The sequence below is a fragment of the Gekko japonicus genome, unplaced genomic scaffold, assembly GCF_001447785.1.
Source record: "Gekko japonicus isolate JY-2015 unplaced genomic scaffold, Gekko_japonicus_V1.1 scaffold950, whole genome shotgun sequence".
NCBI lineage: Eukaryota > Metazoa > Chordata > Lepidosauria > Squamata > Gekkonidae > Gekko > Gekko japonicus.
In genome coordinates this window covers 500735-517238 of record NW_015163630.1, presented here as the reverse complement: position 1 = coordinate 517238, position 16504 = coordinate 500735, and the positions used below count along the sequence as shown (strand labels likewise).

At 47.5% G+C, this 16504-nt stretch overlaps 1 protein-coding gene across 2 annotated transcripts in view; it reads left to right on the top strand.

Moving 5' to 3' along the window:
• Positions 1-16504, top strand: part of PPP1R16B (protein phosphatase 1 regulatory subunit 16B) — a 113705-nt gene that overhangs the window by 82062 nt on the left and 15139 nt on the right. For both annotated transcript variants that reach the window (XM_015407532.1, XM_015407531.1), the window contains exons 3-5: positions 5600-5745; positions 8342-8445; positions 15845-15969. In XM_015407532.1, the coding sequence (XP_015263018.1) occupies positions 5600-5745; positions 8342-8445; positions 15845-15969 (375 nt within the window). The remainder of the gene's footprint in view (positions 1-5599; positions 5746-8341; positions 8446-15844; positions 15970-16504) is intronic.

The window sequence follows — 16504 nt, the reverse complement described above, 5'->3', positions numbered from 1 at the left end:
TGGGGGAGAAGGGCTGCATCCCACATCCCTGCACACTGGGGTCTTGATTCAGATCTGGTCTTTGCATGCCTGGGAAACACAAAGCTGTAAGAACATGTATGTCAACCTAACCTATGGACCTACCTAGGAAAAGTGTAACACATAGTTAGTCTCACAGGCTCTGCAAGCTTTTGTAGTAGGAGGACATCATAACTGGTAAGCATGGCTCCAAAAATGCTTCCGATGCGCTCTGAAGATATCTCTTTATTGAGTTCTTCAGCTGTAGGTACTATACACATCTTAATAGGTCCAGGTCCTGCTCACTAATTTCTCACCCAGGTCTTACTCAAGCAATGGAACCACTCCTACTTGAAGCATGATGGATCCCCAAGGACCCTAGATCTTTGTGCCCCACCATTTCCTTTCTGGCTCACCACCTTCCAATCAGTCAGCCTCTATTGCTTTTTCCATTACCTCACCTTTACTCAATGTCTGCTCTTTCTCTGTCTCATCTGTGTCTGGCTCCCTCCTTCATGTCACTGCTCTCACTGACCACCCTCTCTTGGTGTCCTTCTAAAGCTCCCCTTGTTTCCTTCTTTCCCCGGCCCTCTCCTTTGCCTGCTTTCACTGCCCTGTCATCTTCTAACATCTTCCCTGCCTTTGCTGCCCTTTATCTGAAGTTGAGTGGGCATGTCTCCACCATCCATCATTCCCCCAGGCCCTCTGGCTATGCCATTTGGCCAATCCCTGACTGCAGTAGCAGTTGGAGTAACAGAGCTTTGTGTGGGCAGGTTCCCTCTCCACTTCCTTGGCCTGGTCTCCCCTTGGGAAAGCTCTTTCGGGATAGAACCCGGAATGGAGGGGAGCGATAGTTCACAGGCAATGAGGCCTCCAATATACCTCTTCAGCTCTCTGAAGAAACTGTTGTCTGTGTCCAGTCTTCGTGTAGTATAGTGGCTAGAGTGTCAGTCCAGGACTGGGAAGTTCAAATCCCCACACTGATATGAAGCTCATTGGGTGACCTTGGGCCAGTTTACATACACTCAGATGAAATGGTTGTTGAGAAGATAAAATGGAATCATGGACACACCTGTCATTCCTTGGACAAAAAGTAGGTTGAAGATGTAACAGTGGGGAATTTCACATTACCTGTCTTCTCCCGGTTTCAAGCCGGGAGTCTTCCGTTTGCAGATGAACCGGTAGAGGGCTGCCGTTTCACACACGGCTTGCCCCTACCGGAAAGGAGCCGATTCAGAAGCGGTTCGGCGTTTCACACACGCACCGCTTTGTTTCCCCACGGGTTTTTTTTTAAAGTCCGTCTTATAGCGATATATCGATATACCAGTATTCCAATGTATTCCAATGGGATCGGTATAGCGTTATATCGATATATCGATATAAGCCGAACGTTCAAAAAAAAAAAGCCCGCGCGGCTGAAAAAAGGCGGGAAAGAAGCGTATCGGAACCGGGAGAGGGAACGGGAGCCTCCTCGGAAGCGGTTGACAGGTAAATTGGGGAATTTCAGACAGGTGCTTTCTCCCGGTAGGGAACCGATTCTCAACCGGGTGCTGGTCTGTCATTTCAGACAGAACCCGGTTGAGAATCGGTTCCCTACCGGGAGAAAGCACCTGTCTGAAATTCCCCAGTGTAAACCTCAGTTTGAAACTGACTGTTTCCCCCTTCTGCCTTGCTGCCTGCCTTAACCTGTAGAACTGGGTTTGGGAGTCTGCATTTGCTATTGTACCAGTTTTTGCCCTGAGGACAGTTGCTCTCATTGTTCATTTGTACAGCTCACAACTGAAAGCAGCTTCTTTTTTCTCCCCAGCACTGAAAGTCGAGTAAGGGCTGTGCAGTGTTGTGGTGGTCCTACAGTGAAGGGAAGGAACCATCACTCCGGGTCAGAGTACATATCTGTTGCATGTAGAAGTCCTAGTTAAAACGATCTCAAAGAGGCTTTTCCCCAAGACACTGGCCCTGAAAATCAAGCATGGGCTATGCAGTGCTATGGTGGTCCCGCAGTGAAGGAAAGCAACCATAGCTCAGGGTCAGAGTACATATATGTTGCATATAGGAGGTCCTAGTTAAAAGGATATCAAGTAGGCTTCTTCCCAAGACTTCATAGGACCACCAGCAATCAGAGTATACAGTACTGGGAGGAATGAAATAACGGTATGGCACAGTGTCAGGTATTCCCAATGGTCCCCAGTCAACTATGCTGAGGAGTGTTAGGCAGCATAGGATGAAGATCCCTGGAAGTGCTTCATAAATGCTTCTAATACTGCAGATGAGCAATCGGCAGATGGTGCTGAAACCATTCAAGATTATAGCAAGGCAGTTCCTACAAACTGACACGACTTCTGAACAACTCGTGACATGGGAAAAACACACAATATGTACACACATTCTAACAAAGTCAAATTCAGGGTCCAGAGACGGATCTTTTTTCAGTGTCCTGAAGCCAGACTGCTTTGAGGCTTCCGAGATAGGGGGTACCATCTGGCGGCCTCTTTTCCAGCCACTAAGGAGGTGGGCAGTAACAACAGAGGGCAGGCTGTTAAGCTGATTCTGAAGGCGGGTAACCTCACCCAGAGTTCATTCATTCCCAGTCAGTGTTATAAATGCTACTATTGATGGATCACAACTGAAGCCCAGATTCCTTCTGCAAATGAGCATTCTCTTTTGGCTCCAGATGCAAACTAGCTCCTAGAATAATAATAAACACTTTTGGGGGTAAAGGGTGGCTGTTGTCCCTGCGACAAAGGAAAACATTTTCAGTCTGTGATGGTAGCAGTTTCCTTTATTATGGACAGCAAAACTGCATCATCTTTGGAACCCAAGTTGGGAAAGTCATAGTAGTTAAAAGCCAAATCCTTATGAAACAGTATAGTGTCCAGCATCCTAAATTCCTACAGTGGCACCGATACTCTGTTTGGAAGCCTGGAACCCAGGCTTGGAGGCATAGCCCTCTCCTATTGTCACCACTAGTCCAGTGCATGTTACAGTGAATGCACGTATAATTGATGTACAGTGTACAAATGATCCCTTAGCTGTGACCATACATAAAGACCAAACGTTCTACACATGATCCTCCCACTATGTGCAATCACAGTGTCTTTTGAAAATGGTAACACATGGATTTCCACCCTTAGAATCCACATACAAGATATCATGACCCATAGCTAGACAGATGTATTCTCCATGAATTTGTGTACTCCTCTTTTGAAGTCATTTTAGCTAATGATTCTCATCAGACAGCAGCAAATTCTTTAAGTTAATTATACATTGTATAAATAAGTACATTCCTTTATATGTCCCCATAGGCTACAATGAAGCCAGAAAAAAATGATTTTTTTTGCACAACCCTGTTGTGCTTTTCAGTATGATTTGTAAGCTGCCTTGAGTCATAGTGAAAAGTGGGATATAAATATTTGAATAAATAAGTAGTTTGGGCAGGTTGATAACATTTATGCAACTTCCTGTTAGGGAAGGCAGGATTCTGACAGTGATTGTTCCTCCTTTGTTATATTTGACCTGTAACGCTGGTTGTCAGATTTCACTAAAAAAAACCCAACAAAGCAGACTGCAAGAGAACGCCCCCCCCCCCCCCCCATGTGCTGGTATATTTTCTAAGGCTTAGCACAAGGTGACAGTCTAAGGCCAGGTCTACCAATATAGTTGCCTGTGGCAGACCTGTTCTCTGGAGGCCACATCTACCAATATAGTGGAAAGGAGTGGGTAGACCTGTTCTCTAGAGGACAGGCCTATATTGGACTGGGGTAGGTAGACCTCTTCTCCAGAGGCCAGATCTACCAATATAGTGGAAAGGGATGAGTGAAATTTGACTTGATTCTGTTTTCTCTTCTAATGTTTAAAGTATTCTTAAAATATAATTTAAATATAATTTAAAATAGTTTATTCTGAGATGTTTACAAGATTATGGAAGTAATCTTCTAAAGAAACTAATTTACGTGATAGTAAAATGTAGACTCCCAACTTTAATGCTGCTAGCTATTTTCGCTCACGAGGTGGAATTTCTGCTCATGACACTGTGGAGTTTAGAGGGAACATTGCCTGTAACTTGGCTGAGGTGCAACATAATTTGTTTACTGTGCTATAAAGCATTGTTCTTCACCTAGAATACAGTTTATTATATTTACAGTTCTTTCAAGCAGTAACCATTCTGCATTAATACACACCCCAGAGCAGAAATGAGGGCATACAAGGATGAGTTTACACTGTTCTTGTGATAATTGCGAGTTTTGATGGATAATCTGGATGTGAGACACTGAAGATTTGAAGAAAAAACATTACCTAGATTCTGAAACCCCCATGCCAGACCATATTTACTTCATAGCATTTTACTTTGCAATTTGTAACATTTGAGGTTAAGCTTTTTAAAATGCAAACATAGTTTTTTAGAAGTCTCTAAGAAAAACTTCATTACAAATTATTTCTCTGTTGTACAATATCCTAAAAACTGTTGAGAAATCCTAAGAGGTTTTCCCCCACCATCTCCATGATACAGTGTTGGACTTATACTGCTAGTATGATCATAGTACAACAGGAAATAAAAGAAGGGGGGCAAATTATTGCCTAATTGTCATCATTTAAGGAAAAACAATAGAATGGGATGGAACTTCTATGATCTCTGCTTTGTTCTGTACTATTATCAGCTACCCCCAGGAAATAATATATTTGAGACAGAAAACTTATTAATTCTGTTAAGCAGAAATTCTGTTCCTCTTGCTTCTTCAACTATGGTTTGGTTAGCTTTAGTTTGCGCTCTGGAAAAAGCAGATCTAGCACTGCTGCAATAGGCTTGCACTTTTGAGATGGTACCATTACTAGGGCCCACTAAATAGTTCCCAGGAAGGCTGGCACACTCCCCAGCTAATGCCTGGATCACTTTTCCAACCACATTTTTAGTACCTTAAGAGAGAGGCATCATGTTGCACTCACATAGTCCTTTTAAAGTAGGGGGAGGAATATTTTTTCTGAGGAGTGAAATTAACAAGAATCTGTTTGCAATCTGGCCTATTTAGGGTTGAAATAGACAAAGATTTCTGTGAGTCCATAAAAAAGGAAATTGCGAGTACAGCCATGATTTGGATTGGAGCCTTGCAGGAAGGGATGAGGGATTTAAGGCCCAGTTGGTTTTGTTAACTGGCCTTCTCAGGCTTCTGTTAGCATTTTGTTAAGGGGGAAAAAAGAGGTATCCTTTTGAAATGTTTTTTCCCCCTTTAAAAAGCTAATAATAGCAAAGGGAGCCTGGTTTTGAAGGAAGTGGGGCTTGAAGAGTTAAATTCTCTTATCCTTTCCCATATGGCTATGATTGCAGCTCTGTGAGCAGTTTACCTTTTTCAGAATAAAGGAGATCTGTGGGGGTTTTTACATCTGGTTTTGACCCTCAGTTATACATCTCATTTGAATTCTATACGTTTAAGGAGCAGCTGCAGTTGGTAGTTAGGAAAATGGAGTAAGCAGGCTTCTTTCCCACATATACACACTGTGAGGTTGAGCAGCAATAATATAGAAGTCACTCTGGTGTTGATTTATACAGAAATTTATTTTACGTAAGTACAGGCACTCTTAACACCTGCTGGGTTTGATTCCTCCATAGTGCTGCATAGACAACTATGAAGAAATAGTCAAGCTTCTCCTGAACCACGGAGCCAATGTCAATGCAAAGGACAATGAATTGTGGACTCCCCTCCATGCAGCAGCAACATGTGGGCACATCAACTTGGTGAAGATCCTGATTCAGCAGTAGGTGACCCATGAGACATTGTGCTATGCTGGGCCAGCCTTGAGTGATGGATACTGTGAATACAAGTTGGGGTTCCCAGGCTTTACCTTGCATTTCCGGGCCACCCCTTCTGCTTATGGTCTATGATAATTACAGCATGCATTCCCACACTGCCCCTGTGAGCCAGAACCTAAAGGGCAGCATTGGGGCCAAGACATTTGAGGTGTCCAGCTATATAATTGTCATTATTGACTTCGTTTCCAGAACAACTGTCCTGATATTCCCGTGGACAAGCACCCCAAGTATTTTGACCTAGATATGATTTGTCTGCCCTACATGGATAGCCCAGGCTACCCTAATCTCATCAGATCTCGGAAGCTAAGCAGAGTCGGCCCTGGCTATTATTTGGATGGGAGACCTCCAAGGAATACCAGGGTCATGACATGGAGACATATAATGGCAAACCACCTCTGAACAACTCTTGTGTTGAGGCAGGGTCACCATAAGTCACCTGTGACTTGGTGGCACACAAATGTAATGATATTTTTGGAATAGACTTGGCAGAAGACAAAATATGGATTTATGCTATGTGCCTTGCCTGTTCCCATGGAATGTGAAGTAGTGTGTTCATGGATAGGCAGAAGGGAGATTGTGGACAACTGGTGGCCTGTTTGTGTTGGACCACCTAGTGCTGTTTGGTTGCTGTGTTGTTTCAAAGAATTTAACCTTGCAAGGCTTGTCCCATGCTCTTAAGCAAGTATACTCAAGATAATGTAATACAGATTAATTGTGACTTATGTTACAATATCTGTAACATGCACTTTTGGTTTGGAAGATTAACCTGCATTGGTGGACCATGTGGGTTCTACTCTAAAACACAGTAAACTGCACACGACTGACATCAACCCATCCTGAAAGTTTAATGGCTGTTGTGAAGAAGAAGAAAAACCCTGTATATTGCCTTGGAGGAAAGGAAGGATACAAATGTGATGGACAGATAGTTTCTGTTTGGCCTGAGCTTCAATAATAAGAAGAATGTCACAGTCCTTCCCCAGTGGTCTCTCTGTACTGGAAGGGGCAATATAGAGGGATTTTTTTTTAGCAGACTACAACACAGTATGCTGTTGTTCCTATCAAAGTAGTATTCTGTAAGAAGCTTTTCAGATCAAAGAGCCTGTTTGAATATGGAATCAAAAGGCTTCAGTGTCAGAACATGGAGCCCACAGAGACCTGTGGAAGCAGCAGCCAACACAAAGGATGTCTGATCCTGTCCTTTGTTTGCTGATTTAGACGGACTCAGTTTAAAAAAAAAAAAAAAGCTTGCATTTTTTACATTGTAATTTCTTCTTTTCCCCTGGGAAGGGAAAATGAACATGAATATAAATGTGAGTGGCTGGTCGGTCTCCACTTCAAAGGCTGTAAATGTCAAGGCACATCAAGCTTAATCTGTATTAGAATATTATTTGCACATTGAGGCTGTGTGTGGTTCAAAATGCATTAGGACATTCCTAGATGTTTATTACAGGAACAGGAACTGCCTTGGTGAAGCCGAAAGGTGGGTCTGTCAGTCTTGGGAGTCCTGGCTGAGACTTGAACTCGAACGGAGGGAGATGACCAAGGAAAACTGTGTGAGAGGGGACAGTGAAAGTGTGTGGGGGGGCATCCTTGTAATGGACAGAGAGTATGGAATTTTTTTCAGGGATTTGTATTGGGAGTCAGGTTCTTTTTAGCAGTTGTCTTTCCATATCTCTTCCAGCTGGGGTGGGGGAGAATCTGACACAGATCACAGGTGCATGATGATTCCAGCTCATGCAGTGAGTTAATGCTACTAATACTTAGCATTTATGTAATGCTTTCAGTGGTTCAAGTGCCTGCACTCCTTGGCTGGGAAAGATTTCCATCTGCAGAGGGTGACTCCCCCCCCCCCGCAGCCCCAGACCCCGTTGCCCACGTTATTCTTGGGAGTTCCCCTGTCCCCAGGAACAGCATGTTAGGGGGCATTTTGGCCTGTAACAGGAGGACAGAGGTGAGAAAGTGGTGTCCCAAAGGCGGAAATCCTTCCATCCACAGAAATGCTCCAGTGGGGCCAAGCCATTATTTTGTTGTAGTCCTTATATCAGCTCTGGAGGGCTGGCCAGCATTATTGTTCCTGTATTGCAGATGGGGAGTTTAGGATGCTAAAAAGTATCTTGAGTAAGGCCACCTGCAGAACTGGTGGGAGAACTGAGATTTAAACAGGAGATCTCTCAGATTATTGATCATTCTCTTAACCACTCCACCACATCAGTTTTTGAGTGTACAAGGAAGTAGAATGCTCCCCACAGAGACATGGATCCCTGGGGTGAAAATGAACATGTGCTGGGATTTGAACCTGGGACCTTATACATGCCAAGCAGATGCTCTACCACTGAGCCATAAACCTTCCCCTAACCCAAGACCAATGGACCTATATTGTTTTACGCTGCTTTGCTTCATTCATTTGGCACTTTAAAGACCTGGTCAAACATGTTTCCGATAAAGAGATGTTCATTTGAAGCATTGTTTGGGTCATCATGCATCCCCTCCAGTGGGCCTGGAATGTGCATATAGCTCTCATGCCTGGCTTTCTCCTTGCAGTGGGGCAGACCTACTGGCTGTGAATGCAGATGGAAATATGCCATATGACCTCTGCGAAGATGAGCCAACCTTAGATGTCATTGAGACCTGCATGGCATACCAGGGTAAGGCTTGGTATGAAAACATGGTACTTCAGCTGTTGGTCCATGTCTCCTCTTGCATTTTCCTCCCTATGGTGTGGTACAACTTTATTTGCATTTGTTTACTTCATTTATAGTCCACCTTTCTCATTGAGACTCAAGGCGGATTACAGAATTAGAAAGCAATGCAATAGAAATGAGTACAATTTAATGTGAGAAACAGTGCAGTAAAACTGGATTACAAAACTAGGAACCAATGAAATAAAAGTGGCAACATAAATCGAATAGAAAGAAGGGAAATACTGTCTAAAAATTTCAGACACTATAACTACAATCCCAATTGTTTTATTAAAAAGAGCACTCTGGAACAGTTCTGTTTGAACCTTTCCCTTGTTACTACCATCCTGTTCCCTTTATTAAAATGTCCTCCTGAACTACTCCATTGCATACATTTTACAGAACAGCAAAAACATGGGTGTCCTCCTAAAACTACAATCCAAGTTGATCTGAGCAAATGAGTTATCTGCTGGGCAGAGCAATCCTGTGTTGCATCTGTACTGTGGCGGCCAGCTGCGGTGCAGCTGTGGCACCATTAGTTGCCTCCCTAAGGGGATAGTTACGGGGCAGCCAAATGGGAAAAAGGTGCCCCAACAGCACTGCTGGGCGCTGCCACAGCAATATTTGTGGCAATCCCACCACAGTGTTCCATTCTGCCATTGCAAGGTGGGGCGGCATGATAGAGAGGGCAGGCAGGACCACTGGGAGTCCTGAGTTGAGGAGGCTGAGCCAAGCGCCTGTGACTGGCAGGTGTGTGGAGAGGGACGGGCCACAGGAGTGATGCTCCTCCTCTGCCATACACACCATTTAAAGAGACCAGCTCCCATTACTAAGCCCTGGCCACCTGTCAGTGGGGAGGAGGATCAGCCCTGTGGGCACCCCATGGCGGTGCTCTGTGCACAGGACCCCAGAGGGTGACAACGAACAAGAACGTTGTTGTGAAGGTGCCCCTGCTCACTGCCAGCTGCGGTGTCCAGCAGGTTCCCCACACCATCGAGGGTGTCCCTGTGCCAACCCACTTGCCACTCCCACCGGAGGCACAGCAGGAGGAAGGGAAAGGAGTGTTGGGGGCCCCAGAGAGACTCAGACAGAGTGCTTAATTGGTTGACGACGTCAGCAGTGAACGTCAGGGAATAGGGACCTGGGCACAGGGGGGAAACACAGCAGTCAGTCCATGGGAGGCCTTGGATCCCGCCCATCCCAGAGGTGCCTCACCTCCCTTAGCCCCTGCCCTGGGAGCCTGACCATCTTGGTCCTCCTCCCCATCACTCAGCTCCATCTCCTCCTCACTAGACATGTGAGACTGAGGTCCTTGGTGAGAGGTCCCGGGGTGTGTGTGTTGCAGGAGCACCCCAGCTGTGGAGATGGGGGCACGACTATGATGGAGACACCCTCCTCTGCAGGGGCACGGAGCAGTACCCAGCGACTCTGGCTGCCACTGCAATCTTGGCCCTCCTTGCTGACTTTGGAGGACAGGCCCACAGCAGCATTCCTACCCTACAAGTTGGGGGCGGACAGTAGTGGCGACCATGACATGCACCACACATGACTTCTATGCCACGATCACCTACCACCATGGGGGTATCACCACCCACATGATGGCTTCTGCTCTTGGCAGACCTTCCTCCCCCACCTGCTTGTAAAGAATACCTTTGGCCCCGAGAGCGCAGAGTCGCTTCCAAGTGGGACCAAAGGAATCATTCCAGCATTTTGGAGTGGACATCTCCACCTGGACAGCATGTCCCAGGGCAAAGTATGAGTCCAATAGCATCTTTAAAACCAACAAGGTTTGGTTCTCTGTATGAGTTTTTGTGTGCAGGCACACTCCTTCAGATACAAGGAAACAGAATTTACCAGTCCATAGATGTATGCATGTCCCAGGGTAGACACCATTCTGTGGCCATGAACCAAAAGGCACGGTGGCAGGAGGTGGCGGAGCTGCTCCTAGGGCTCACAAGGGCAACACTTGTATGCTCTACCACCAACCTGTACTGCAGTACCTTCTCGACCTTGTTCCAGTTTGGCTAGTGATGGCTGTCCCCACCATCAGATACACAGGGGAATGTGGAGGGAAGCCATCCCATCATGGGAAGATGCCAATCCCCTCACCCTGCCCTGCCCCCCATGCTCCCACCATGGCCATCACCCACCAGGAAGTGGATACCGGCCATGGGCAGCGAGCCTCTCACAGAGGAGGTAGGTTGCATCTGGGAGGGGGACGCCACCTACATGGATGACTGTGGCTCTGGCTGCTCCCCTTTTTTCTGCTGCACCAGGCCAGGTGGGATGGTGCCCCCTCCTGCCCTTACCTCCCATGCTTGGGGTGTGCCACATTCACTTGCTACTAGCCCTCTACGTCTGGGTGGCACAGCGCCGGTGGAGATGGTGTTGTGCTTACCAGTTCCAGGCTCCCATCACCATTCTCCATCTTTCAGACCGCATCTGCCTCAATCAGTTTTGCCTGGACATCCAGGCCCTGTGCGAGGAGGTCGGGCCAGCCCTGCAATGCAGGGCCAAGCTCCCACTTCCCATGCCATCCCCATCTTGCAGAAAATCCTGCTCTCCCTGTGCCATACTCCACAATATCACCATACTGCAGTGCCTCCTGCCTCCCCTTGGTGGGGCAAATGTGGAGGGTCCATGGGCCAGTGTCATTGGGGCTTCTGTGAGGCAGGACCTTGGGGCCATCTTGAGTGCGAGTGTGTGCAGGAATGCATGCATCTGACAGCAGAGGCATTCCAATGGCTGTGGCAGCAGTTGAGGGAGCCTCTCCTCTCTTCAGCCCTGGTTGGGAATGACAGATCTGCTGGTGGCCTGCCCATGACTCCTGAACCCTGCTAAGGTGCATGGGGGTGCCACCAGCCCTGTATGGGCTTCCCCCCAAATGAGGGCTGGGCTGGGGGCCAGCACATGCCCCCATTTGGGTGTCTTTGGAACTGACAGAGTGGTCTGTTTGCTGGTATGGATTGAACACCGCACCAACCCTGGGCACACCTGGCCAGTTACAGGGCTCGGTCATATCTGGGGTTGTGCGCCTGTGGCCCAGCTGCCAAAGCCATGGTGGCCTCTGGCATCCAAAGGGGTCAGTGAGGTTGCTCCCATGGGGGCCGCATGCACCTGGGACCCTTGGGTCTCCATGGCTGTGGCCAGGAGGTAGCCCAGCCCTGTCAGCCATTTTGTTTTTAACATTTTTAGGATCAACTGCAAAGGGGAAGGGATGACAAGGACTACAGAGTTAGGAATTTCTGCCAAGTGAGATGGTTAAGCCATGTGTCAGTCGCCCCTCTGGTTGGACAGCTGTGGTGTAACTTCTGCAAGGAAAACAGGGGGGTTGTGGATGGGACTGCACATCTGTGTGGATAACCAATCCCTCCACAGTGCAGGCCTCCTGCATCCATGCCAAAACAGGGCAAATGCTCCTAGTTCTGTGAGCATTGGGCCCTGGAATGCTGTTGCGTTTCTGGAACCTGGATCTCAACAAGCAGTGACAGCATTTACTGACATGGTTGCCATGCTGCTGGAGGACCATCTGAAAGGGCGATGTGCATATTGTTTGCGGTGCCCATCACTAGTGCTGTGGGCAGCCAACATTGCTCAGTTGCCACTGTTGCTTGCTGTTCGAGCCCCTTATTTGTATACCCAACTATTCCCCGGGATGGCTGGGATGCGGATGGCCCTAGCGAGGCTCCAGAGGGCTATGCCTTCTGAAATTGACCATATCTGCTCTGCAGTGCTGTCAGCTTTTGGTCAAACCTCACTGTGGTGGCAGGCCTTTATGCCAACAGCTGTATTCCAACAAGAGGTCCAGCACTCCTTGTCAGACTACACCAGCTTGCCAGTGTGAACCACCTCCCCCAGGGCTGCTCCGGAACTGCCTATCCATGTCACTGCCCCATGGGACCCCACCATCCCAGGATGTCCCCCCCCTCCACAAGGTGAGCTGGCCGACCCTCCAGTCATGCCTGTGCGCTGTGTGGTTGTGGCTGGGGAAACAGTGGCCTGCCCCTTTTTCTTACCCTTCCGCCCATCTGTGTCCATTTCTTTGGTTGCAGTCTTGCCAGGATGAGGCCTCTACCCCTATTATGTCCACCATCTCCTTGTTGCTTCCTCAACACCCTCCTGCCACTCCCTCCCCCATGGATCCCCAACAGATAACAACACTTCAGACAGGCACGATGATTCAACTGTATTAAAGGAATCCAGGGGCAATGGAGTGGTTCCCATGGGATCCCAACCCTTGCAACCGGTAGCCCTTTTGGCCCTTCGCTGCTAGGGGCACCTCCTTGATGGCAGTGGGGAGGGAATGACCAGGATGCTGGATGTGTCTGGGTGTTTACAAGGGGTGGCTTCTGCTGCAGTGTTGTATACTTGATAGTGTTTCAGCTGCGCGGTTGGGGTGTTGCCTCTCTCTGTTGGATTGGCACCCATATGTGGTCCAAACTGGCCATGTTCTGTTGGGGCAGAACAAAGGGCCATTGGCAGTCCTACGGGGCCCTCCATGCGGTGAAAGGGGTGCCCCATCTGGCACTCTGATGCTGCAAGAGACCCCTTGGTGGAGGTTTCCACATTCTCCTCATCTGAGTTGGTGTCCTGTCGGCACCTCCCTGTAATGGAAGAGGAATGGTGTTAGTGCCTTCGTGGCATACTGATCCTGGACCGGAAAGGGTATGGCCGTCATTTATATCACCCAGCACATAGGTTGGTGGTGCTTCCCGGCCGCCGCAGGGTTTTGGCCAGGAGGGGTGTTGTGACCTGGCTAGGTGAGCAGGCTACTCCATGGCCATCACAGTGCCCCCCCCCGGCCACTGTCTTGGTCAGGCCTCAATGCATCTAACCACCTGGTGTGCGGGATCCATGTGCATCTGGGGGTCCACTGTTTGCCCCCAAGGGGCTGCTGGGTTTGGGAGGGGGAGACGCAGTGTCCAGTGCTGCTTGGTGCCACTGTGGTAGACCCAGGGGAGGTATGGGGTAGGGGACTGGGAGAACTCTGTCTGCTGACCTGAACTCCAGGAAGAAAGGTAGTCATTTAAGATACTCCTGTCAGGCTCCTTCCCCTTTGTCTGCTGTGGCAGGGAAAGGCTGCATGCTGCAGAATTTGGGGAGGGGAGGTCCCTGTCACTTCCTTCCCCATTTAGAAGACTACCCTCAACAGGCAAGGGAACAACTGAGCAGGACCTGGTGTACTTGGCCTAGGCCAGAAGGGATTCCCCTGAGCAGCTGCATTCTTTCCACCATTCCTCCTTCAAATGTAAAGGACCCAAAGCGGGAGAGGAAGAGCTGATGAATTTTATCTCCCCCGTCACTTGGTAACACATGAACACATACGAAGCTGCTTTATATGGATCCATCAAGGTCAGTTTTGTCTACTCAGACTGGCAGCAGCTCTCCAGGGTCCCAGGCAGAGGTCTTTCACATCACCTGCTACCTGGTCCTTTTAACTGGAGATGTGGGTGTTTGAACCTGGAACCTTCTGTATACCAAGCAGATGCTCTAGCTCTGAGCCATGGCCCTTCCCCACAAAAAAATATTGTCTACTCAGACTGGCAGCAGCTCTCCAGGGTCTAAGGCGGAGGTGAGCCTCCAGCATGATCAAGGAAGGGAAGGAACAACTGCCCTTTATATACCATACCATGTATTTAATTCGAAAATAGTTTCACCCTTGAGATAAAAGGTTTTCACCACCTTTGTGGAATGAAGGAGAATATGTAATGCAGGAATGAAACTTTTATTTTGGTCACAGGCATAAAATTTAATACATCACTTGGAACGGCAATATTCTCATATTCGAGCACATCAATTATCAAAAGAAACAGACGTTTGCATTAGAATAGTCTGTGCAAGGACAGGGGATGATCATAGAAAATAATTTATAAAGAGCAGCAGAAGTGACTTTCCCCTTAACATGACAATGTGCTCACCCTGACCCAGCACTGGTAGCTTGCTGACTATGCCAAACATAATGAGGAAGAGGAAAAGTGGAGGAGTTTTGTTTGGTGGAGGGGAGCCTGTGAATTTATATCCTAACGGTAATCACTTCCCTTAGAGCGAAACTAGATTATATTTTTTTAACAAGTCAGGTCTGGGTTCCCCTGGCTTGGCTTGCTTTCCTGACTCGTATGCAGCTCTGAAATGGGGCAAATAATACCTCCCCCTGGCTGTTTGGGGTAGGAAATTGGCACAGGGGGAAGGCTGAGACCTCTTCCCCCTCCCTGCCACATTCCTGATCTGAATCAAGCCCCTGCAGTGCTTTAGAAATTCATTCCTACTGCTGTGTGTGGCAGGAGGGAAAGCAAGTAGGGTCTGGAGAATCTGGACCCAATTCATTAAAAATATATATAATCTAGATTAGCCCCTCGAGTGCATTGTCCAAGAGTCATTCCATATCTTTGCTCATTTGGAACTGCCTGTCGCTGAATCAGATCTTTGACCTCTTTATCCCAGTTTTTTTTCCTGCATTAACTAGTAGAAACTCTCCAAAGTCTGTGACAGATATTCTTCCCCAGTTATACTGAGAGCCTTCTAACTAGAGATGCTGGGAATTGATCCTGATCCCATCTGCGTGCAAAGCCTATTTTCTACCATTGAGCTATGTTCTCTTGTCTTTATTGCAACAGAGCTAGTTGCTCCGGTGGACGGTCATTTTGGCTTTTCCTAGGAGTTTTGTGTGAAATACTGTAGAAATCTAGAAGCCCAGAGGCTATGGCAAGACAGGAGGGGGAATGAATGCACCATGAGCAATTATTGCTCTCTGATATTAACCCCAACTCTATAATCTATACACATCCCAGAGCTCTAAATGACCATGGTCCAAAGCTCTGCAGGGCACTAATAGAGCTTTGCACAAATAAGGTCTGCCCTACTTCCTTTAATATTAGGTTGGGCTCTGCACATTCTTACCCATTGCTGAAGTGCATGGAGAAACCCTGGTGGTTGCAGAGCTATCAGTGCCCCTCGGATCCTTCATGTACCCTGGAGTTCCTTATTCAAAGTTTAACAGCTGCAATCTAGCAGAGCCATTGATACCCAACTACTTCCATTTCCACCCCGTTGTTTGTCTTAAATAAAAAGTTCTTGTGAAAAAACACATTTGAAGCAGAGAGACAGCAGGGGAGAGTGTTTAACCCCTTTTCTCCCCCCCCCCCTTTTGGTGCTCCAGATTGCTCCTCAAGTGGCCAGGGGCAGATTTTCTTAACCAAAAAAGTGGTCTCTTACACCTTTGCCCATAGTGCATCATTGGCTTGTAATATGTGTATCCAATCAAATACATTTTGTATGAAACAGCCTGTGGACGGGTGATGTTTCTGGTGTTTCTTCTGCAGGGTGTTTTCTTCTCAGTCATCTTGTTTTCTGCTCTTCTCCACTGCAGGAATCACCCAGGAGAAAATCAATGAGATGCGGGCAGCTCCAGAGCAGGCAATGATCAATGATATCACAGAGCTGATAGCAACAGGGCAAGATCTGAACGCAACTGATGGACAAGGTGCTACACTGGTGAGAAAGATTCCCATGGCATTTCTACAGCTCACATCCCTGGAATGTAATTTGACCCGCAAAGCTTCAAGATTTCCTTTCCTCTGTGACATGAAATAGGCAACTGCTTTGTAAGACGGTGGAATGTTTCCCAGGGGCACTCACATTTCTTTTGTCCCACTGTGCACTTTGGCATTGGTTTTGAAACAGCCCCCCCCCCCAATTCTATCAAATGTATTTCCCAGAAGTGAAAAGTAGTATGGAAAGTAGACACTATGAGCAATAGTCTTTCTTTCAAAGTAGGGGATGTATTAATATAGGCTCAAGTTTACCAGAGTGTTTCTTCAGAGGTAAGCATTTCTGTCTGCAGAGTGCAAATTTTTAGCCTTCCTTCTCTGGCTGCTGTGGAAAATGCTCCTTCTGGTGATTGGGTACCCAAGGAGTAGCATTTTGGGCTGCAGTGGGAGTGGGGAGGTCAGAAACTTCAGCTTCACCAAAGGAAGCCCTCCTGTCCACAGAAATGCTCCAGTCCATTGAAGCCAGAAACCTTTTTTCT